Source organism: Mesoplodon mirus (genome assembly GCF_964341445.2).
Source record: "Mesoplodon mirus genome assembly, chromosome: 9".
Lineage (NCBI taxonomy): Eukaryota > Metazoa > Chordata > Mammalia > Artiodactyla > Ziphiidae > Mesoplodon > Mesoplodon mirus.
In genome coordinates, this window is record NC_138985.1 from 34,979,134 (window position 1) to 35,005,372 (window position 26,239).

Genomic DNA, 26,239 nt, shown 5'->3' on the forward strand with positions numbered 1-26,239 from the left:
CAATCACTACCCCTTAGTCTTGGATACTCTTCCTTTAAACTGAAGTGATAAATAAAGAGTTCAGAGTCACCAAAAATCTCCTTAACCTTAAGTAAAACAGGGAAACACCAACTTCTTGCTCCTAGTGTTGTCTGTGTCTGTCACGACCATTCTAGATATCCCTGTCTTTTGTAAAAATTCACTCTGTGCTTTTGCTTCACAGCTAAAGGTTTCTTGAGGACCGAATTTTAAACCAAGAAGCAACTTCCGTCTCTGATGACTCAATGAAGTTGTAGGAAAAATTAAGATCCTTTTCAAGGTATAAGTGCTATAGTCGGACTAATCACGTGTTATTTAGAGATTACAAACTTTGTCTCTATTAGGATAAAAAAAGCTAATTCTGGTAAAATAAATGAAATAAAAAGTGGAAAATCATGTGCTGTGATATATACAAGAAGTAAAAAGTAAAAAACACCAAGAGCCCTATTTGCAATTAAAAAAGAAATAGTTTTGTTGTAAGAAGGGTAATCAATATCATTCAGAAGAAATGCATTTGTAGAAGGATCAGTGTTGCATAGAATAATTCCAGTACAACCTAGGTGTTTGGTCAGCTGCAAACTTGGCACACTTATGCTCTCTGAAGGGGGATGCTGGTGCACAAAACGAAGCCCTGTCACTTAACTCTCTGGATTGGCCTGGCCCCATCACCAGTTGTTGGAACAGAGGGGCACCTGTAATGGTAAGACTCCTACTTCTTCAGGTCAAATAGCTACCAAGGTATGACCTTTGTTTTGGTGGCACCTCCTTTTGTGTATCCTAAAAGAAACTGCAGCTGCAATGAAGTAAACTAACTGGTCATAAACCTCTCATCCACACTTGTGGATGTAAGTGGCTGCAGAAGAGGATCCATGGGAGCCAGAGTTTCCTTTTAAGGACAAACAGCAGAGCCTTTTGATGTCAGAAAGAGATCTTCCTGAACCCTTCCCTTCCCCAGTTATAAGTGATGATTATAAGCTTCCTAAAGTGCTAAATTCTGCTGGAAATATCCATAGCAACCATCAGCAGATCTAGTTGTCTCTAAAAATAAAATCCTAGCAATATCAAATCTTTAGCGATCCCCTTGCCACACGTTCATTTTACAGCAATATCAACGATAAATGACATTGCATTTTCGGGGGAGAGGGTCTTAAAAAATAGAGGGAAGAAAAGTGACTTATCTTTCTTAGATTGGCAAGGAGTGAATTTGTATTTCTTTATGAATATAATAAAGATATGTAACTTGGTATTTATTATAAGTTATTTTTAATATCTTAAATTTAATCAATTCCTTTCAGATTTCAAGTATGTTTTTCTTTAAAAATGAGAAGATTCAATATCTGAGCAATATATTTGGAGATGATTTCTCTAATCCCACTAAAACCTCACCTTTGAATAAAGAATCAGTTCTTAAGCTCAGAATTCACAGAGAAGCAATTTAATTAATTTATTTTTGTGGATATGGGAATAGGATAAGATCAGCATAATTTATTTAATTTATGATAACCTGATTTGCAAATCATTTTCATTGAATTTTCTCCCTTTTTTAGGTTAAACAAAAGTTTATATTTTAAAGGAAAAATTAGTTTTGGAGCCAATATACTGCTTTTATCCATGTCAGTGCTTGCTATTGGTTTGGAAGATGCTTTTTCACATATAAAAATTGGGAAATAAAAAACTGCATAATACTTATTCCTCACTTATGTGTATAAAACTATATTTGGAAATGTGCTTTCATCTTCTCTCATAGATCACTTAGTTTGATCATCCCAACATCCCATTAGGAAGGTTAGGAATATATAATTATATTTTCCCACAAATAAGAAAACTGAGGAAAATTAAGTTTAAGTGACACGTGCGAGGTGACACAGTTCGTCAGTGGCAGAACAAAGACCAGAAGCCAGGCTTTTAATCCTAGCCGAGTGCATCTCCTATAAGTCCACGTTACCTCCTTTGTTCACGTTGTTGGTTGATGGGGAAGAGGATGCTTCATTTTAATGACTTAGACGTCATTAAAATGGTCTTTTTATTCCACATTATTAAAATAGCTCAAAGGATATTTTCACCTTAATATAATGTTGATTTTTCACATATTTTCCCAACATTGATGAACTTGATCTCTGTGATACTGTCACTAAAGTAGGAAAATAGAGCACTAAAGAGAACTTGAATTTAGGGTCAGGGTTTTCATTTTACAAGATAATGTACTAAGGGGAAAAAAAGACCATTGTGGAAGAGCAGGAAATGACACCAATTTAATCAATGTCACAGATTAATACGATTTGTTTGCCAGAGGAAGAATTTTCTCTCTGTCCATGTATCATTCAAGAGAAAGAAAATATATGAGATAATACATTTATTTGAAATTCCACAAAGAACACGTTATCATGCTTCCTAGAACATACCAATTTAATCTAGGTCCTTTGCTAATGTAGACTGAAAATGTCTTGGATTAAGGGTAAATTATGGAGGTTTTGATGTTTCAACCAAGGTTCCAAAAGTTTGTGGGGCAATATTCTTTTTTGTTAGCCAGTCATGGCTTTATTTCTAGATAAATGTAATTTCATTTCTACTTAGTATTGTCTTAACTATACTTTATTTCAAGTTTTACTAGTGTGCTTTTACAACATGAATTCTAAAACTGGTGGTGTTCACCCTTGTAACATTTAGACACAGAGAAAACCTGTACAACATGATCTAAAAGCTATAATTTCTACATCCCTGGTTCCCTTTTCCCTGTAAACACAAGCTCCTTACTTCTACTCTGGACACATATTGTAGGTGTATCCTATGTCAGAATCTCAAAACAGTTAGTTGTCTGAGAAGATAAGACGAAGAAGAGACTTTTGAAAACTGAGATTTGTTCCATTAGTTTTTTCCTTTCAACCAAGTTCTTTTGCATAAAGGATTACTTTTGCCTGCATTAGAAAACATTAATCTTTGAGTCTCAGCCTTTAGATAGCTGTAGCTCAACTCTACTCAAAAATTTTTGCATTAAGCAAACAAAATTTCTCTCACTGTTTCTTGACAGCCACAAGAAATCCAAGGTTTGAGAACTTTTTTTCTTGTCTTCAATATATGAACTTTTTCATTTGAGGTTTTTTTTCTATGTTCCACAACAATACTTTTGCAAGCCTTTGAGTTTCTTTTTGCCTTTTGTTCCTCTTCTTATGGTTACCCCTGAAAACATAGCTTAGAACAATAGTATTCGACTATAGTCTTGATTTAAGACTGTTTAAAGGACTTTCTATACCCTGAGCAGACACATTTCTTCAGTGGGCTTGAGTAGGACTGACCAAAAGTTTGTGCCAGTTGACTATTCTTTTTCTGAGATCCACTTTGTCTAGCCAGATACAGGCTTCACCAATCAAGGTCTTTTTCATAAACTTCCCTCCATTGGAAAAAAGTAAAATCTAGAAAAAATAGCCAAAATTATATATATTTGTGTGTATATTTTCAACCTCTTTTATGGACATTTGCTCATCAAAGAAGTAACAGAGACAAGAAAGGGTGAGGGTGAGAGAAATAGCAGGCATACTTGTAGGAGAACTAATAACTAACATGTCCTCAAAAGATCTGCATAATATTAATTAATTTACCTCAGCATTTCCCAAAGGCAAAGACATATCTTGAAGGACAGGAGAATTCTAGATAATATTAGCTAGCTATATAAACCTAGCTAATTCTAACTAGGTTTTTGATTAAACCAATTGAAAGTTTCAAAAAAGAAATTTGCTAGGTGCATGTTTTATTACTTAATGAAATATTAACTCAAATACAGAATTATTTGGGTGGTGAGTACATAAATACGAGTTTACAAGGCAGATAGAACACAACATTGACTTTAAATGCCATTTAATTTACTGGGAATTTTATTATAGGAAGCACTTCCAAAGTGGCTTCTTGTCATATGTAGAGCTTACACTAGTTGAAATTCCACGGGATCTCATACTCAAGAAATTTTTTTCTTTTAGGGATCAGTTGAAAGAAAAGTAGAGAAATTGAGATGGAGATAACCATTAATCTTTGACAATTCTTCTCTCATGCTCTCTCTTTCTTTTCGGAATCTCCTTCAGATAATTCATCTTTATTCCTGACTAAAATTTACTGTTATGTTTCTGACTTCAAAATCTACTTTTCTGTCTCTTTTAGCCTCTGGTTTGGGGATTTCAAATGGCACATTATATGTTTTACTTGGACCCTGCCTTCCTGTTAAGTTTACCACATTTCAGACAAACTCATGTTCTTTCTCCCTATCCATCCCTTCTGTAACTATTCAATCTCTGTGACTGACACATTTGTTCACACAGATTTCAGAGTATCCTTTAACTTTTTTATTCCCTTCAACTCTAATGTCAATTAATCCTCTCAGTGTAGTTTTTGCTTTGCAATATCTCTTACATAGGTCTCTAGTACAGGCCTCTAAGTGCCAGTACCATGGTCTTCTCTTCCCACATTTTTTCATCTCTTCCCTCCCTCCTCCTTTTTCCTCTTTCATTCCATATCTCTATATCTACTAAAGATATACTATGTACAAGCATTGTGCTAGGCTACAAAACAAAGAACAATGAAAATCAAGCCTTGCACTAGAGAAGCTGATAGTATAGAAGCAGTGAGAGGTAAGTACACAAATTGTTGTACAAGACTGCGATTAATGGCCTAATGAGATAAGCAAAACATTATGTGAATAAGGTGTGATAAATTACACCCAGGGTCATTATTAAAGAGCTGAGTTTACATTGAAAGATATGGAAAATTGTGATAGATGGAGAGAGATGGATAAGGGAGTATTGAAGGAGAGGAAAAATATGTGCAAAGACTTAGAGGTTTAACCTGATTTCAAGATTCTGGTGTGACTGGGGTCAAGAGTGAGTGGAAATGTATACAAGGAGATGAAATTAAGTCAATACAATTAGAACTCACCTTAGAGGACTCTGAATGAGTCAGGATAATGATGAATCACTGGAGGGTTTCAATGTAACCTAGCCATTGTTTTTAAAAGATACCTCTGCCAGCAGTGTGATAAAATGAATTAAAGGGTAAGATATTGATGGCAAGTAGGCCAGGTATATTGCTGAGATGACTTGCATAACAAAGATGAGGACCCAAAGAGGATTAGTGTGGCAGTGAGCATGGAAAAAAATCTATGTAAAAGAAACTGAGTAGGTAGAAGAGAGGCAACTTGGTAGCTAAATGGATGGGATGAGTGGGTTGAGGAATTTTAAAGGGCCCCTGGGAAGTTACCTCTAAAAATTAACTTATAAAATATCACATAGTGTATGACTGGCATTTAAATATTGAATAATTAAATGGGAAATAAATACAGTATAAATGAAAATCTAAAAATCAGAACTGTATGAGTTACCTGAAGAGAATGTCCAGCAGGACTTAGGCTGAATCTAAAAGTTTCATTGAATGAAGGCTCTCGATCATGTCTACATACTCTTGTTTTTTTCTTGATCACCTTTTTTTGGGTAGAAACGTTCATCACATATAGTTTCACATATAAATCTGAAAATAAGAATTCAGCTTGTTAAGTGTCCATTAATAATACAATTTTCTGTTGAAAGAGTTATAATCGTATATGGAGAGTTCTCCTACATTTTACACAAAGCCAGTAGCCTGTGAACAATTTGTTTCAGACAACATAGAGTAATTAAAATATACACCAATTTTCTTAGCAACTTAAATGTTTTCTTGTTGTATAATAAATACATCACTCTACATTTGTGTTGAAAAAATCTAATTTTTAACTAGTAAAATATCAACTTGCTCTATATAAGAGAAATTCATTCTTATTTCATATTTTTCAGATATATTTGGTACACAGCCCAAATTTTAATTAGCATTTTCTAGGCTATTTAGGACATTCTCCTAAAGAGTTCCTAGATACATTATATTGTTCATTATCATAAAATTAGATACCTGGTAAGTGATCAGGAGATTTAAATTTGTAGGTGATATTTCTGCATTGGAGGATTTCAACTATGAGTTGTTCCCCATCTGTCTTCATTTCTTTCTTCAGTGCAATCTTGATTTCTCCCATTACCTGAGTTTTAACTGGAACAATTTAATTAAAAAGTTAAGGAATATGTCATGCCATTAATTAAGTGGTTAGTTCAATAATTTACTCATATTTTCATTTATTGAGTGTTTATAAAGTGCTAAACACCTTATCACATCCTGTGGATACACAGATGAATAAAATACAGTCCCAACCCTTAAGGAGAGGAAGGTCTCATGGGGAGACTGATAAATTATACGCTTACAATAAAGTATGTTAAGTATAATGATAAGCAAGTAACAAAAGGGGTATGGAATAAATTCAAGTAGGTAAGTATTACTCAACTGTAGATTTTTAGGCCAAAAGAGGTAATAGATGAGACTACAGGGGACTATAGGAAGACAGTCATACATAAAAATAATAGAATTCTAACATAATATATAGGAAGTATTAAGTCAAGTGAAATGCAAGAAGTTGTTTGCTGACAATTGCTCACTACTTACCAGGCTTGCAAAAGAACATTTGCTAATACAACTAAATGTCATTGTATATTGTATCTACTTCCATTCTACTTTTCTTGTAAAACAAGTAGGCAATAAGAGCATATGGTAATAACATTACACAAGGGAAAATATGAGTGACTGAAATGAATTCAATGTATTTCTTTCTAGTGTTTATCTTGGATCTTTACATTACTGAAGAAGCTATTCATACTAGGTCAAATTCTTTATTGTTTCATCCTTTTCTCTATCGACACATATATTTACCCACTTACCATTCACCAACAAATATTTTATTTTCCACCCTACTCTGTGATAAGCACTCTGTTAGGAAGAATGGATACAATGATAAGCCAACATACACATGCTTATTGGTTTTATGTTTTTTCTGTCTATTGGGAAGAAATCCATCAATGAAATATTTTCGTCAATAAGTGTACAATTAGAAAGAGAGGAAAGGTTCTGAAGTACAAGAGCATGGTTACAAGAAAGCCTAGGAAAGGGCTTCATGAGCTGAAACCAGAAGAATAAGAAAGAATTAACTAGGTGACATGGGCGGGGAAGAACATTATAAATAGAAGGAACAGTGTGTTCACAAAAGGCAACATCATGGGACTGAGGAACTAGATAAATATTCGTGTGATTATAAGATATTGTTAAGTGGTACTATGTTAAGAATTTGAGTTTTACCTTTAGAACAATAGGAATCTATTAAAGGTCTTTAACACGGATGTAGATCATTTGTTCTCAAATGTTTCTGTCTCAGGATTTCTTTATACTCTTAAAAAAATGGTGGTACTCAAAGAACATTAACATTTCTAATTAAAAAGTAGAATTGGATATTTAAAAATTTATTTATTGATTCAGTTAAAATGACAATAATATACATATAAATAAGTATTTTAATGAAAAATAACTGTATTTTCCAAAGCAAAAAAAAAATAGTGAGGAGTGACATTTTATATTTTTCAAATTTCATTAGTGCTTGGCTTAATAGAGGACAGCTGGATTCTCATACCTGTTTCCACATTAAATCCAGGTCAATATGCTGTTTTATTTGAAATATATGACAGTCTCACACAGATATACATATAGTTGGAAAAGGAAGGAGTATTTTAATATCCTTTCAGACAACTGTGGGCCATCTTTGATACTACATTAACAATTGAAAAGTGGTAGTTTCTTTAAGATTAGTGTAAATGTGAAATCTGAAACCATATCAATGAACCTTTGGACTGTTACTTTAAAATATAATTGTCTATCTTGCACCTTGAATGGACCAGTTAACTATGCCTGAATTGGTAACATACTATATTGTTCGTTTTGGAAAATACTGGTTTACTGAGTTATGCAGGTCTTCAAAACATTGACACAATTCATACAATATTAAAGCACATTTGTTAATATCACCATTGACATAAAAAAAGTCTGACTATTGAAAAGCTGACAAGCTCAGGGAGGCAGGTATAAGTTTTGGAAAATTTTATTTTTACTTAAAAGTTGATTTTTATTATTGACAACAACTACTGCCAATTGTTTTTCTCAAAGTGAAAAACTCACTTTGTTAATTTTTGAGAAAATGGCAGCTGAATACAGTCAGCCTTCTGCACCCATGGTTTCTGCATCCATGGATCCAACCAACCGAAGATCAAAATATCAAAAAAAATTTTTCCACAAAGTTCAAAAAAGCGAAGCTTGAATTTGCCACATGCAGGCAACTATTTACATAACATTTACATTGTATTAGGTATTATAAGTAATCTAGAGATGATTTAAAGTATATGGGAGGGGGCTTCCCTGGTGGCGCAGTGGTTGAGAGTCCGCCTGCTGATGCAGGGGATACGGGTTCATGCCCCGGTCCGGGAAGATCCCACATGCCATGGAGTGGCTAGGCCCATGAGCCATGGCTGCTGAGCCTGCATGTCCGGAGCCTGTGCTCTGCAACGGGAGAGGCCACAACAGTGAGAGGCCCGTGTACCGCAAAAAAATAAATAAATAAATAAATAAAATAAAGTATATGGGAGGATGTGCATAGGTTATATGCAAATATTACATCATTTTATATAAGGGACTTTAGTGTAAGCAGATTTTGGTATTTGTGGAGGTTCTTGAGGCTCCTGGAAACAATCTCCCATGGATACCAAGGGCTAACTCTACCAAAGTTGGAATAGGCAGAGTTTATCTGTCAGTCTTCTTTCAAGTAAAAATGATATTTCTTGTAAAAAAAAAAAGGCTGGCTCAGCTTGCAACTCAAAAAAATTGCACTAACATGTTTTCTCAAGTCAACGTTCATATTTTGGTATGCAGCAAAAGTGCTTTGTGTGTAGTTCCCATTTTATCACACAGAATATTCTAGAACATAGACTATTAGAAACACATGTACTTAAGGGTCTAGGTTTAATAACAAGCATTTTAATTTCTTTGTCAAGGATATTAAGTGAAACAGGCAAGTTTTTCATATAAGTGCATGGTGGTAAAAAATAAATAAATACAGTCACTATTAGTACACTTTGGTGCTGCTGCCCTGATTTATGCTAAGTCACCAGCAGTTTTCTGCAGCATTGCTTTTGCATTATCAATGTAAATATCAACATGGTAAAATGGTAAATAATATCTTAGTATACTTAAAAAATAATTTTGACCTGGATGCACTTCAACAGTCTTGGGGACCCATGGGGATTTCTGAACCATGCTTTGAGAATGACTGTTAAAGAATATAGTTGAGTAATCTCCTTGGAAATTAAAGTAACAAAAACATCATGTACAAAATCTATTAGATTGTAGTTATTTAATCATTTCGATTTAATTTTATCACACTTTTGGATATGGGTTTTTAGAATGCATTTCTTCCCTGCATTAATTTTTGCTTTAATTAACTTATATTTTCATGTCTAAATGTACCCTAACATGAGGAAAAATATCTACCAATACCATACTTTGGCCTGCTCTCTTCCTTCTTTCAAAACACTAAGTTCCCCAAATAGGCAAAGTTGTCCTCCATATGTTTGATAAACTGAAACACAGATCTTCTAGACATAGTTAAATCGTGATAATTCAGCAGCCAATGATCACAGATACTTCACAGTAGCTGGGTGTTAGCTTTACCCTTGAGAAATTCAAGAAAATAAAGTGCAAGCCAAAGATTTTTAATACAGCTAAAGTGTCTTTCAAGCAGCAAGCCCATAAGTTTAAGCATAAGGAATTCAAGAATACCATAGAAAAGTTCACTCTCAAGAAATATATGAGAGGATAAATTTCATCACATCAAAGAGATAACTAGAGAGACTTCAGCCAAAGGAGTGATGGTGAATATTTAATACATTTAATTGTAGAACTGAGACTAAAATAAGAGTCAGAATGTAGGCGGGTAGAAGGGCAGCATGTAATTGTCATGTATTCTGATAGAGTATAAAGGATGAAACTGAAAGAGATGGATGACAAAGGGAGAGAAAGGGACAAGTAGAATGAGATTGTTGATTTTTGTATAGGTAAATGGTAGGTGACACAAGTTATACTATTTAAAATTGGCAAGACAGATGGTAAGTGGTAAGTAAGAAGAGCAAACATAATAAAAGATATAAAAAAAGACAATCATTGGAACAAAGATACAAAGCTTTCTTAATTACAAAAGAAATTTTAAAAAAATTAAAGACACCAAACGGAGGAAGAAACACAACAAATCTAACATCATATACACAATAGTTATAAAACAAAATGCAGAGTTATGATCAAACATATCTGTCATATCAATAAACATGAACAGGCTCATTGAGCATATTTTTAAAAAGATATTCAGATTGGCCCATAAAGCAAAGCTTATGAGCTATGCTATGCTAAAACTTAGTTTCGTTTCAAATATTCAGAAATACATAAATTGTAAGCATGCCAGATGTATAGAAACAATAGGAGAGTAGGGGTTGATATCTTATTGTGAGGCTAAATAGAAATAATTCAGTTCAAAATGTAGTAAACAAGACAAAAAAAAGGACATGTTATAAAGTTAAACATCCATAAATCATAATGAAGACACAACAATTATGAATATCTATGCACCACTAAAATAGGTTGAAACTAGAAAATAAGGTGTAAAGATGTAGGAGATGAAAGCCAGAATAAAGAGAATAATAATAAAATACTTTAACACAGTATTTTCAGTACAAGACAGGTGAAGTAGACTAAAATACGTAAAGACAGAATACTGAGACACCATAACCAATACAGCAGATCTCAGGATGTATATATTAAACACTACACACTGATAAGAGAGAAAATATATTTTCCTCAATTAAATATGGAACATGGATCATATTGATTGATTATGTATTGACTTACAAAGTAGACAATGGTAAGTTCTATAAAATGAAGCTAATACATTGTCTGATAACACACACACACACACACACAAAAGCTTTAACGAAACAATTCTTGGCTGAACAGCAAAATACAATGAGAAAATACAGAAGTTCTGAAAAACAATGATAATGAAAACCCTGTCAGAATCGATGAGAATTAAAATAATGATCAGAGGAAAATCACCAGTCTTAAACACCTATATCATTTAAAGCAGTGATCAGAAGAAAGTGCATATATGCATTAATATTCCATCAACAAAATTTTAAAAAATACAATTGATTTAACCTTCCAATTCCAAAAGCTAGAAAAAGAACAACAAAGTAATATAAAAGAAAGTACAAGAAAATAAATAATAAAAATATACAGAGAAATTAATGAGGCAGCATATAGAAAAAATAGAAAAATAGTAGATAAAATTAATGAATCAAAATTCTGGTACTTTGACTAGCATCAATAAAATAGAAAAACCAATAATGAATTTAGTCAATAACATGGGGCCTTAATATTATGATTTACAAATGGCATGTGGCCTTTTAACTATGACACTACTCTCCTCTCAGTGATTTGGTGTAAACATTTTAGTGTCCTGGATATACCCTAATACTATTAGCTCACATTCTGTTTACACATTCTTGACGGGCAGAAACAGCAAACATGTCTAATACATTTATTTGAACTTGTGAGGGACCAGCTAGCTCAGGTTACTGAAAGATTTTAAATAAGTATAAACAAGCCCATTCAAATCAATCTGTTTTATTTTAAAGAGCTTTGCAGGAAAATGAAGAATTTTCCATATAAAAATGAGAAAACAAGACAGATGTTAGAATCTCCTTTCTTTAATACCTATAAAAACTAGGGGAAAAAGTAAAATTTAGGAAAGTATTAGCCAGTAGCAACTAACCAAAGAATAGTCTCCTACCAGAAAATGATGAGTGGTGTGTAGGAATGGAAAGGCAGATTCTGGGAAGGCTCAGCTTAGCAGCATCCCCAACCATACCACGTATCACAAAATTCTGCCAGGAAAAGAGAGATGAATTGCCAAAACCCTGAGAATTATCAAGTCCCCAGCACAGAGAAGTGGATGAACAATGAGCTTAGGCAGCCCCAGAAATGTCATACTAAACCCTTGAGAGTGGCAGCTTTGGCCCATGGCTAGGAAGATCTGAGGGTTTCACTGAAAATAGGAAAAACAACAAGTGCTCCCCATTTACTGGGGATCCAAGGTTAAGGAGGAGCAAAATCCAAATCTGAGAGAGTCTTTTCATTGGAGTAAGACATACCTGGGCTTAGTTAAGTGAATGCTGGCAAAACAAAAGCAAAAACAAAACCAAAAAACATTTAAATCAAATCTCAAGAGAGAGCAAAACGTATTCAATCAGGGAAGCAGATCTATCTGTGAAACAGCTCTATTTCTTTCCTCCAAAGGCATAGAAAATTGGATAGAACTACTACTGCTCCATCTCTCAGACAGTAACTGGGATGGAGGGGAAAAAAGAGTATTCTACCTGATAAGGAGGGAGTCAAGGAAAATACTCCCACTATTTGGAGCCAATAGGAGTTGTGGACAGAATTGATCACACCACTGAACATGATGAAATGAAACAGCAAGACAATTTTTTTCTGGGAAAAATTCACTGTTATGGGTCATATTCCTCTAAAACTCCAACATGCCAAGCATATAAAATTTATTGTTGCTGTTTACCACTTTCTCACTTCAGGAGAAATGTAGAATTAAACACTTGCTAACTAAAGTTCTCAAAGCATCACACTGCCTATTTTTTTTATTGGAAGGTTAAATTCACATGCTTCACAGTGTGATACTTGTGAAGTTCTTGTTAAGTTTTTCCTACTCCAGATTGTTCTTTATTGTTTCTACTAAAGGAGGAGAGGAACATACCTACTGAGGTGGTCTCAAAGGATGCTTGCATTAATTATGAGTTGTTACTATCAATCGTGCTTGCTCTTTCACTGGTTCAGAGTACCCTTGTCATTGGAAACAGATGCATATGGATGGTGACAAAAACCTCTGTTTTCACTCTCTCCACAGGGTGAGGGAGAGTGGTGTGTAGGGGGGTCAGCAACTATAGATCTGCTTGGGCCTCTGAACTGAAGAAGACAATGCACACACAGAGGCCATGTGTGGGTGTTTTGTCATTGTGTTTGGAGTAGAGAGTAAATGGGCAATAAAAATTGCTTTGACCAGCCTCCAGGTCTCTTGGTGTCCCAAAATTTATGTTTTGGTTGTATTAAAATAATAAAAATTAATCCTACTCTAGAGAAGATATTTATCTTACAACATGATACATAGCTATGATTAAGAGTAGAAAGAAGACTGTCTTTTCTCTATTGTATATTCTTGTCCCTTTGTCCAAGATTAATTGACCGTAGGTGTGTGGGTTTATTGCTAGGCTCTCTATTCTGTTGCATTGATCCATATGTCTGTTTCTGTGCCAGTACCAAGCTGTTTTGATTACTGTAACTTTGTAGTATTGTCTGAAGTCTGGGAGGGTTATGTCTCCATCTTTGTTCTTTTTCCTCAGGATTGTTTTGGAATTCTGGGTCTTTTATGGTTCCATGTAAAATTTCAGATTATTTGCTCTAGTTCTGTGAAAAATGTCATGGGTAATTTGATACAGATAGCATTAAATCTGTAGATTGCTTTGGGTAGTACTGCCATTTTAACAATATTAATTCTTCCAATCCACGAGCATGGGATATTTTTCCATTTCCTTAAATCATCTTCAATTTCCTTTATTAATGTTTTAGAGTTCTCAGCATGTAAGTCTTTTGCCTCCTTAGGTTTATTCCTAAGCATTTTTTCTTTTGGATGCAATTTTATTTAATAATTTTTTATTTTTATTTATTTTATTTTTGGCTGTGTTGGGTCTTTGTTGCTGCGTGCAGGTTTTCTCTAGTTGCGGTGAGCAGGGGATACTCTTTGCTGTGGTGCACAAGCTTCTCATTGCGGTGGCTTCTCTTGTTGTGGAGAACAGGATCTAGGTGCACGGACTTCAGTAGTGGTGACACGTGGGCTCAGTAGCTGTGGTGCATGGGCTTAGTTGCTCCACGGCATATGGGATCTTCCTGGACCAGGGCTCGAACCCATGTCCCCTGCATTAGCAGGAGGATTTTTAACTACTGTGCCACCAGGGAAGCCCTTGATGCAATTTTAAAAGGGAGTGTGTTTTTACTTTCTCTTTCTGATATTTCATTGTTACTGTAAAGAAATGCAACAGATTTCTGTATGTTAATCTTGTATCCTGCTACCTTGCTGAATTCATTTATCAGTTCTAGTAGTTTTTGTGTGGAGTGGTGTAGGGAAAGCTTGATAGTCTCATGTAAATCAATGAAGTTAGAACACACCCTCACATCATACACAAAAATAAACTCAAAATGGCTTAAACACTTAAATATAAGACATGACACCATAAATCTACTACAAGAGAACATAGGCAGAACATTCTCTGGCATAAGTAACACCAATGTTTTCTTAGGTCAGTCTCCCAAGGCAAGAGAAATAAAAGCAAAAATAAGCAAATGGGACCTAATCAAACTTACAAGCTTTTGCACAGCAAAGGAAACCATAAACAAAATGAAAAGGCAACCTATGGACTGGGAGAAAATATTTGCAAACAATGTGACCCACATGGGCTTAACTTCCAAAATAAACAAACAACTCATACAACTCAGTAACAACAACAAAACCTCCCAGTCGAAAAATGGGCAGAAGACCTAAGTAGACATTTCTCCAAAGAAGACATACAGATGGCCAATAGGCATATGAAAAGGTGCTCAACATCACTAATTATTTGAGAAATGCAAATCAAAACTACACCAGTCAGACTGGCCATCGTTAAAAAGTCTACAAATAACAAATGCTGGAGAGTGTGTGAAGAAAAGGGAACCTTTCTACACTGTTGGTTGGAGTGTAAATTGGTGCAGCCACTATGGAAAACAGTATGGAATTTCCTCAAAAAACCAAAAATAGAGTTGCCACATGATCCAGCAATACCACTCCTGGACATATATCTGGACAAAGCTATAATTCAAAAAGATACATACACCCCAATGTTCATAGCAGCACTATTTACAATAGCAAAGACATGGAAACAACTTAAATGTCCATCAACAGAAGAATAAAGAAGATGTGATCAATATATGTATATATAACGGAATACTACTCAGCTATAAAAAAGAATGAAATAATGACATTTGCAGCAACGTGGATGGACCTAGAGATTATCATACTAAATGAAGTAAGTCAGAAAGAGAAAGACAAATACCATATGATATCACTTATATGTGGAATCTAAAATATGACACAAATGAACTTATTTATGAAACAGAAACAGACTCACAGACATAGAGAAGAGAATTTTGGTTGCCAGGGAGGGAGAGGGGTGGGAGAGGGGTGCAAACTATTATATATATAAAGGATAAACAATAAGGTCCTACTGTATAGCAAAAGGAACTATATTCAATATCCTGTAGTAAACCATAATGGAAAAGAATACCAAAAAGAATATATGTATGTACAAATATATACATATATATACATATATATTATATATATATATATATACATATATATTATATATATATATAATATATATGTATATATATAATATATATATAACTGAATCACTTTTCTGTACACCGGAAACTAACACAACATTGTATATCAACTATACAATTTAAAAAAAAAAGAATAGAAAGAAGAGGAAGAGATGATGGATATATAGAAGGCATAGTTCAAAAATGAGATGACAAAATAATAGGTGGGGTGAAAATGGGGATAACAGAGCTAAAACACAAATAATCCCACTTGAAAGCTGTTAATGAATTAGAAACATCTGGGAACAAAATTAAATAAGATGGAAATCAGTATTATTGACATAGAGGGAAGAAGGCTTAGGATGATACAGAGAGAAAAATAAAGAAGTTACAGAACAATGACAGATATATTAGAACTGAAAAATATGATCCAATATAACTTATTGCTCAGAAAAAGTAAATTCAAGAGAATAGAAAATAACATCTATTTAAAATGTAAAGATATTTCTCTGAAATAACAGGAGAGTGAATCTCTGGACCAAAAGATCATCCTATACTCACTGAAGTGATAAGTTGGTACACTGATATATCCAGCTTAAGCTACTTCAAGGATACAGAAAACATTCTTTAAAAATCCAGGGGGGGGGGAAGTCCTCTGAAAGAGTACATTTGTGTATAAAAGAAACAGCCTTCCTAAAATGTTTAAAAGACTAACTCAAGGACATAGAGGCTATAGTAATGAGGGAAAGAAAAAGAGAGGAGAGAGAGGGGGAGAGAGGGAGGGAAGAGGGAATGAAGGGAAAATCTGAAGATGAAATCCAGGCCACCAATAAAACAATGGAAGAGGAAAGTGGAAGAAAGTGGAAGAGTGTTGATTTCCTTTAAGCAGAGAGTTAATCAATAAAATTTAAATTTGAAATAGCGCATTAAAAAACATAATTACTCAACCTCTTAATATTTTCAATTTTGTTTCTTAAACTTGGTGAGATCTTTCATAAACTATGGCTGAAATATTTTACATGACTAAAATTGAAATTAAGTTATTCCTTTATTTTTACAACGTTATATTCTTTTTTTGTTAAATTTAAAAACAATATAATTATGTTTTGACAAAGAACAGGACTAATTTAATTCCATTTTAACAAAATTGTGTGTGTCCCTCTCTTTAGCTAGCTGAAGTGCTCCAAGTAAGTGGAACTGTAAAACTGGCTTACTTTTATCTTGCACAGCTTTCTTTTTTCACACTCTCCAGTGCTTTATTCTCCATTAAGATATGCAGTGTTCTTTCCACTTATTTGTTTTCTTAAAAAAGAGTTTACATATATTTTATCTTTGAAAAAATGTGTATGTTGTATCTGTAAGCAACATTTATACACATACCTATATCTATATCTCCAACTACTTTATATTTTTAGTAAAATATATTTTAAGAAAATATTGCAATTACTAGAACACTATCATTATTTCACAAGAAATAAAGTTGGTAAAATCCCCATTTTACAGATGAGAAAATAGTGGCTTGCATGTTTTAAGTAACTTGCCAAATTGTTAAGCATCCTAGGCAGAACTTTACTCTAGATCTTCTTATTTTAAGCACAGGGATCTGTTCTCTCATGAACACTTTATATTTTCTTATGAATAATATTTGTAGAACACTGGCTCATTCATGGAAATATTAATTTAAAAATATTTTTTTAAAATATTATCAGAATGAAAGGATTTTTCAGGGGCGATTTTGCTATTTTATTTTACCCAGACATAGGACTTTAGAAAGCAGGGAAGGCATAGCAAACAATTATTTTAGTTGGTTAAACAACAGGTAGAAGTTATTGTCTACCTTTGTACACTAGATTGATTATATAGGATATTTATATTAAAGAACAAAAAACAGCAATAAACACTTTCTAAAATATTCATAATTATATAAGAGTCTATATGGAATTGAATAGACACACAAAGTAAAAGAAGTGTCTATTGATTAAGAAAAAAAATTTTTGTATTGGTATTTTTAAGACTTAACTGGATGGAGTACAAATTGAGGTTTACGTTTTCCCAAAATTGTAAGCATTATATTGCAACTTGAGCAGCTTTTGCCAATGCAAGACCATTTCCAGCAAAAATCTCTTTAGAGGCAATGTTTAATGAGCTGGAAGTGAATAAAATGTGGAAAAGTAAAGAAGCAAAGAATGTTACTTTATAAAGGAAAGTCTGTGTAAGGAAAAAAAGAGAGCGAATAAAATTCTCAACACTTAGATTTCTTTGCATTTGCCAATTTTCGTTAATAAATACTACATAGCAATGTTGCAGGTCACTGGTGCTAATACAGTCTGAACTGGTTTTAGGTAAGACGCATATTTAGCTCTGACAGTCTATCACCTCATAATTTGTTACCTAGCTCCTATCACTCATTCCAAGTCTAAGAAAAGTCCAATATAGAATTAAGATGGATTAAAAACCAGGAATTCTGGCTTCTAGCCCTGTGAGATGTCAGGCTTGTCATTACATATCTGTTTTCTATTTCCTCATATTGTAAAGTGAAAATATGTAATATGATTATTTATAGACCATTTATAATATCTTTCAACTTTATAGAATAATAAATTTTTAGACATTTTCTGATATTATCTAAATACTATTTAGTCCCGACCCTCTACTAGGCATCTTCTATCCTAGATAATTTTGTCTGTTTACTCAGGTATTCTAAACCTTCTCATTATAGAAAGTCTTAATAATGTGCTAATACCTGTTAATAGCCAAAGTAGTGATGTATATTTCCTCATGTATAGTTGTATTTTCCTTCATTTCAATTATTTTTACTCTATCAGTTTTAGTCTAAGTGATGATTCTCTAAAAAAAAAGCTAACACAACAATGGCAAATTGTTAGCGGAATGTCTAAAATGGTAATTATTCAATAAGCATTCATTCTTTTTTATGTCTCAACATTTGATGCAATGGAAGATCAGTTCTAGAAGTAATTGACAGTTTACACCTAGCAAGCGTATCTATACCATTAGGTCAATTGCTCAATCTATTCAAAGTAAACAAACAAAACGAAAAAATGTCTTGATATATCCATATAAATCAAGACTTTTTAAATAGAAATTTCTTTAATAAAAGGTATTCTTCTACTTCACTGAGCCTTTCAGAGAAAGGAAGTGAGCTAACTATAGCTTATTCTATTCAACAGTCTCTCTATAATTTGCAACCATGTGTATCAACCCTACCCTACAGCCTATAATAAATTTTACCTTCCATGCTGAAATTCTCTCTCTCTCTTCCAAAAGTTCAAAGTGGTACTCACTAATTTGATGGTGGTACTGAATAATTACCTAAAATTGGTACTTCCTTTTTCTTTACACCATGTCCTTGAGTAGCAGGGAAAGCTAGTAGATCTTTTAACAAGTCTGGTAATCTTATCTGTATTGAATTTCATCTCCTAGTATATTGTTGTTTTCTAGCAGCTGTATTCAAGTCATTGATATGTTTTAAACTTGGTTCTCAGAAACATGTTTTCTGGACAAAGGTTCTTACTTTATATGCAGGACTGAATAGAAGGAGTGAAGAATTAGTTTTTAAAGGTTTATCCTAGTAATTTAATGTTTGAAAGGAGGAAGCAAAAATGAAACTAATTTCTTCATTCTATATTGTATTAAATTCTATTCCAAGTACTCTCACTGTAAGATCTCCTGAAGTTGACTCTCCATAAATCAGCTTGCTCATACAATGAGAATGACCCCATGCAGCCAACTCCATTATCTGACTTCTTTGCTACCTTTGTATATAACAGATGACTGTAAATTCTTGGTCCAGCACTTTTTACTAAAACATACCATTAATAAAGTGTTAGAGAATTCCCAAGACAGGATGTGTGAAATGCTTTGTGATTACATATAAATAATTGCTTTATAGGACAATTCAATATATTTGGTTTTCAAAATAAATGAATCCTCATCACAAATATATTTCACAAAATATAATTTTCCACTCTCTAACAGTTTAAGTATATATTCATCTGTAACCAAGTGAATAAATATTACTATAATATTATGGATAAAGAATACAGATTAAATAAAATTTAAAATAACGTATGTATAGCACAGAGAACTGTATATAATATCCTATGGTAAACCATAATGGAAAAGAATATATAAAAAGAAAGTGTATATGTATACACATTATAACTGAGTTATATATCTATATCTATATCTATATCTATATATATATATATAGATATATCTATATATATATATATATGTATAACTGAGTTACTTTGCTTTACAGCAGAAATTAACACAACATGGCAAATAAACAATACTTCAATTAAAAAACAAACAAAAAATAAAATAACATGTAAACGTCAGTCATATCATCTCAATTTTTCCTAAACCATTTGAAATAGACAGAGATATGACTAACTTCACTTTCAAGAAAAGAGACTCTGAAGTTCAGGTTGATTAATCTGCCAAAAGTCACATAGCTAGATTAGATGCTTCCAGCAAGACACACCAAGGTTATTGCCAAAATTTTGATTATCTATTATGTAACAGTGATTATGTGCCAAATTCATGTATATGCTTGTGAGCGTGCCTATGTTGGGGGGAGTAAAGTTCAGGTTTTGTGGGGAAGTTGTGCTGGAAAGACCAGGTACAGACAGGAGCAAATGCTCACCCATTCCCTTTCCAAAGCACTAGTTTGTGATCATATACTTCTTGATTTTCTGCATGTAGGGAATTACAATATACTTGAATGGTATTCACAATGCATTCAATTTCTTAAACAACTCACCTATTCCAGGCACATTATGTATGTAGACTACTACAGCCTTTAAAGAGTAAAGACTGTTCCTTATTTATCCTGGTCTTTTTAGCCCACAGAAAAGACACCTAGAATATATTAGATGTTTAATGAATGAATCTGTAAAACTTTCTCTAATATGTACAGCAAACCTACAAATGAGGTATCGTTTTCATTTAGCTCTTAAGAAAGTGATTGATAAAGCTTGACTTAAAAGCCCATGCTCTTCCCATTAAACTAAGCTGAGACCATAGATCTGGAGATGTTTTGGAATCTTTTTTCAAACCTATGGTTTTCACCCCAAATAAATGCTTTTTGTCAGTTTATTAATTGCATTCTCTGTTTACGTGCATATACAAGCCTCTATTATTCAAAGCCATGGGGAGACATCCTAGTACATGGTCATGTCTCAGGGCTGAATGGAGCCGAAGGAGGAGGCATTTTGTTATGTTTTCATTAAGTTTTTTTTGCAAGGCAGAAGAGTTCTATAAGCTTTCATTAAGGCCCTTATTTGAAATAACCCAGATTCAAGGAGATATTTTATACAATAAGGCAGGCATTTGGGTCTAATATGATTTAAGAGTTTTGTGAAAGTAGGCCAGGCCTGAACATTCTCTCTCTCTTCTTACATAAAGAAAGCCTTTCTTTCTGAGACAAAGCCAGAAACAACATCATTTTAGAAGGAAAAAAATAGATTTTTCTGATTGATCTTCAGTGTTTTGGGAATCTTTTGTCCTTTTGGTACATGATTCTTAGCATTCATGTTGCTGTGACTGAAAATAACCAGAGCTCTTTAAAAAAAAAAAACTTTTAATTAAAGCCTCCCATCCATTATCTTGTATGAGACCTAAAAAAAAAAAAGAACCCCAAACCCCCAAATCCTCCCCAAAACAAAACAACAACCGCTGTTAGAGAATAAAAATTGAAAACCTAAAAGGATCTTACATTTTAAATATTTGCAGTTATGAAATACCCCTCAGATGTCAGGAAAACAAATCCTAAAATGAGTGAAATGGGAGAGCTGGTATGATATAACAAGAGGGCAGTAATGTTCTTTTCCAGAGAAGCGTCAAGTTTAAAAAGACAAGCCTAGCTTCCTGAGTTCACAAGGCATTGACTAGACCTCCCATCTAAACTTCTTGATCTAAAACCAGGAAGATTACCCACCCAGGAGAAGTGATGGGTCTACACATATTCTCTTTTTACAGAGAAACCTTAACATCATCAGGTAATGATTTTAGAAAATAAAATCAGGTAATAGTATAATGTTAGGGAAACTAGAATTTCTTGTGAAAAAATAAAAAAGTTTGTCTCTGTAAGAGTGAAGCTCCCGATCCACTGTAGAATAATCCCCAGTTTCTTACAGGAGCGGATGGTGATCAGGCAGTCAGGCAACCTCTGAATAAACCTGAGAAAACCACCCAAATGAGGGTTAAATAGATTATGAGAGTCATATGTTTCCATTGGACCACTAGGTTACTTATATCATTTTGCTTTCTTTGTGCTTAGATTAATTCTACCACTCTTAACATACAGTACTTTTGATCCTCCTCAGTTTTAACCAATTCTCCAGTTTTTCACTTACTACTAATGCAATATTTGTTCCATTCTATAAAACCATTCCTAAATTCCTCAATACAATTTTTTTTAATTTAACAAATTTAATCAGTTATACATATACATATGTTCCCATATCCCCTCCCTTTTGCATCTCCCTCCCGCCCTCCCTATCCCACCCCTCCAGGCGGCCACAAAGCACCGAGCTGATCTCCCTGTGCTATGCGGCGGCTGGTTCCCACTAGCTATCTACCTTACATTTGGTAGTGTATATATGTCCATGCCGCTCTTTCGCTTTGTCACAGCTTACCCTTCCCCCTCCCCATATCCTCAAGTCCATTCTCTAGTAGGTCTGTGTCTTTATTCCTGTCTTACCCCTATGTTCTTCATGACATTTATTTCTTAAATTCCATATATATGTGTCAGCATACAGTATTTGTCTTTCTCTTTCTGACTTACTTCACTCTGTATGACAGACTCTAGGTCCATCCACCTCATTACAAATAGCCCAATTTCGTTTCTTTTTATGGCTGAGTAATATTCCATTGTATATATGTGCCACATCTTCTTTATCCATTCATCCGATGATGGACACTTAGGTTGTTTCCATCTCCGGGCTATTGTAAATAGGGCTGCTATGAACATTTTGGTACATGACTCTTTTTGAATTATGGTTTTCTCAGGGTATATGCCCAGTAGTGGGATTGCTGGGTCATATGGTAGTTCTATTTGTAGTTTTTTAAGGAACCTCCATACCGTTCTCCATAGTGGCTGTACCAATTCACATTCCCACCAGCAGTGCAAGAGTGTTCCCTTTTCTCCATACCCTCTCCAGCATTTATTGTTTCTAGATTTTTTGATGATGGCCATTCTGACTGGTGTGAGATGATATCTCATTGTAGTTTTGATTTGCATTTCTCTAATGAGTAAGGATGTTGAGCATCCTTTCATGTGTTTGTTAGCAGTCTGTATATCTTCTGTGGAGAAATGTCTATTTAGGTCTTCTGCCCATTTTTGGATTGGGTTGTTTCCTTTTTTGTTATTGAGCTGCATGAGCTGCTTATAAATTTTGGAGATTAATCCTTTGTCACTTGCTTCGTTTGCAAATATTTTCTCCCATTCTGAGGGTTGTCTTTTGGTCTTGTTTATGGTTTCCTTTGCTGTGCAAAAACTTTGAAGTTTCATTAGGTCCCATTTCTTTATCTTTGTTTTTATTTCCATTTCTCTAGGAGGTGGGTCCAAAAGGATCTTGCTGTGATTTATGTCATAGAGTGTTCTGCCTGTTTTCCTCTAAGAGTTTGATAGTTTCTGGCCTTACATTTAGGTCTTTAATACATTTTGAGCTTATTTGTGTGTATGGTGTTAGGGAATGATCTAATCTCATACTTTTACATGTCCCTATCCAGTTTTCCCAGCACCACTTATTGAAGAGGCTGTCCTTTCTCCACTGTACATTCCTGCCTCCTTTATCAAAGATAAGTTGACCATATATGCATGGGTTTATCTCTGGGCATTCTATCCGGTTCCATAGATGTATCTTTCTGTTTTTGTGCCAGTACCACACTGTCTGGATTACTGTAGCTTTGTAGTATAGTCTGAAGTCAGGGAGCCTGATTCCTCCAGCTCCGTTTTTCGTTCTCAAGATTGCTTTGTCTATATGGGGTCTTTTGTGTTTCCATACAAATTGTGAAATTTTTTGTTCTAGTTCTGTGAAAAATGCCAGTGGTAGTTTGATAGGGATTGCATTGAATCTGTAGATTGCTTTGGGTAGTAGAGTCATTTTCATAATGTTGATTCTTCCAATCCAAGAACATGGTACATCTCTCCATCTATTTGTATCATCTTTAATTTCTTTCATCAGTGTCTTATAATTTTCTGCATACAGGTCTTTTGTCTCCTTAGGTAGGTTTATTCCTAGATATTTTATTCTTTTTGTTGCAAAGGTAAATGGGAGTGTTTCCTTGATTTCACTTGCAGATTCTTCATCATTAGTATATAGGAATGCCAGAGATTTCTGTGCATTAATTTTGTATCCTGCTACTTTATCAAATTCATTGATTAGCTCTAGTAGTTTTCTGGTAGCATCTTTAGGATTCTCTATGTATAGTATCATGTCATCTGCAAACAGTGACAGCTTTACTTCTTCTTTTCCAATTTGGATTCCTTTTATTTCCTTTTCTTCTCTGATTGCTGTGGCTAAAACTTCCAAAACTATGTTGAATAAGAGTGGTGAGAGTGGGCAACCTTGTCTTGTTCCTGATCTTAGTGGAAATGGTTTCAGTTTTTCACCATTGAGGACGATGCTGGCTGTGGGTTTGTCATATATGGCCTTTACTATGTTGAGGAAAGTTCCCTCTATGCCTACTATCTGCAGGTTTTTTTCATAAATGGGTGTTGAATTTTGTCAAAAGCTTTCTCTGCATCTGTTGAGATGATCATATGGTTTTTCTCCTTCAATTTGTTAATATGGTGTATCACGATTGATTTGCGTATATTGAAGAATCCTTGCATTCCTGGAATAAACCCCACTTGATCATGGTGTATGATCCTTTTAATGTGCTGTTGGATTCTGTTTGATAGTATTCTGTTGAGGATTTTTGCATCTATGTTCATCAGTGATATTGGCCTGTAGTTTTCTTTCTTTGTGACATCCTTGTCTGGTTTTGGTATCAAGGTGATGGTGGCCTCATAGAATGAGTTTGGGAGTGTTCCTCCCTCTGCCATATTTTGGAAGACTTTGAGAAGGATAGGTGTTAGCTCTTCTCTAAATGCTTGATAGAATTCGCCTGTGAAGCCATCTGGTCCTGGGCTTTTGTTTGTTGGAAGATTTTTTATCACAGTTTCAATTTCAGTGCCTGTGATTGGTCTGTTTATATTTTCTATTTCTTGGCAGGTTGTGCATTTCTAAGAATTTGTCCATTTCTTCCAGGTTGTCCATTTTATTGGCATAGAGTTGCTTGTAGTAATCTCTCATGATCTTTTGTATTTCTGAAGCATCAGTTGATACTTCTCCTTTTTCATTTCTAATTCTATTGATTTGAGTCTTCTCCCTTTTTTTCTTTATGAGTCGGGCTAATGGTTTATCAATTTTGTTTATCTTCTCAAAGAACCAGCTTTTAGTTTTATTGATCTTTGCTATCATTTCCTTCATTTCTTTTTCATTTATTTCCGATCTGATTTTTATGATTTATTTCTTTCTGCTAACTTTGGGATGTTTTTGTTCTTCTTTCTCTAATTGCTTTAGGTGCAAGGTTAGGTTGTTTATTCAAGATGTTTCCTGTTTCTTAAGGTAGGATTGTATTGCTATAAACTTCCCTCTTAGAACTGCTTTTGCTTCATCCCATAAGTTTTGGGTCGTCGTGTCTCCATTGTCATTTGTTTCTAGGTTTTTTTAAATTTCCTTTTTGAATTCTTCAGTGATCACTTCGTTATTAAGTAGTGTATTGTTTAGCCTCCATGTGTTTGTATTTTTTTACAGCTCTTTTCCTGTAATTGATATCTAGTCTCATAGTATTGTGGTCAGAAAAGATACTTGATACAATTTCAATTTTCTTAAATTTACCAAGGCTTGATTTGTGACCCAAGGTATGATCTATTCTGGAGAATGTTCCATGAGCACTTGAGAAAAATGTGTATTCTGTTGTTTTTGGATGGAATGTCCTGTAAATATCAATTAAGTCCATCTTGTTTAATGTATCATTTAAAGCTTGTGTTTCCTTATTTATTTTCATTTTGGATGATCTGTCCATTGGTGAAAGTGGGGTGTTAAAGTCCCCTACTATGATTGTGTTACTGTCGATTTCTCCTTTTATGGCTGTTAGTATTTGCCTTATGTATTGAGGTGCTCCTATGTTGGGTGCATAAATATTTACAATTGTTATATCTTCTTCTTGAATCGATCCCTTGATCATTATGTAGTGTCCTTCTTTGTCTCTTCTAATAGTCTTTATTTTAAAGTCTATTTTGTCTGATATAAGAATTGCTACTCCAGCTTTCTTTTGGTTTCCATTTGCATGGAATATCTTTTTCCATCCCCTTACTTGCAGTCTGTATATGTCTCTAGGTCTGAGGTGGGTCTCTTGTAGACAGCATATATATGGGTCTTGTTTTTGTATCCATTCAGCCAATCTGTGTCTTTTGGTGGGAGCATGTAGTCCATTTACATTTAAGGTAATTATTGATATGTATGTTCCTATTCCCATTTTCTTAATTGTTTTGGGTTCCTTATTGTAGGTATTTTCCTTCTGTTGTGTTTCTTGCCTAGAGAAGTTCTTTTAGCATTTGTTGTTAAGCTGGTTTTGTGGTGCTGAACTCTCTCAGCTTTTGCTTGTCTGTAAAGGTTTTAATTTCTCCATCAAATCTGAATGAGATCCTTGCTGGGTAGAGTAATCTTGGTTGCAGGTTTTTCTCCTTCATCACTTTAATTATGTCCTGCCACTCCCTTCTGGCTTGTAGAGTTTC

General features: G+C 34.1%; 1 protein-coding gene across 1 annotated transcript in view; it reads right to left on the reverse strand.

Moving 5' to 3' along the window:
• Positions 1-2,939: 2,939 nt before the first annotated feature.
• The window catches only part of PCLO (piccolo presynaptic cytomatrix protein), a 387,719-nt gene continuing 364,419 nt past the window's right edge, over positions 2,940-26,239 (reverse strand). The window contains exons 23-25 of the mRNA XM_082632322.1: positions 5,941-6,075; positions 5,381-5,526; positions 2,940-3,428 (exon numbers count right to left, since the gene is read on the reverse strand). Of these exons, the coding sequence (XP_082488448.1) occupies positions 3,288-3,428; positions 5,381-5,526; positions 5,941-6,075 (422 nt within the window). The 3' untranslated portion in view covers positions 2,940-3,287. The remainder of the gene's footprint in view (positions 3,429-5,380; positions 5,527-5,940; positions 6,076-26,239) is intronic.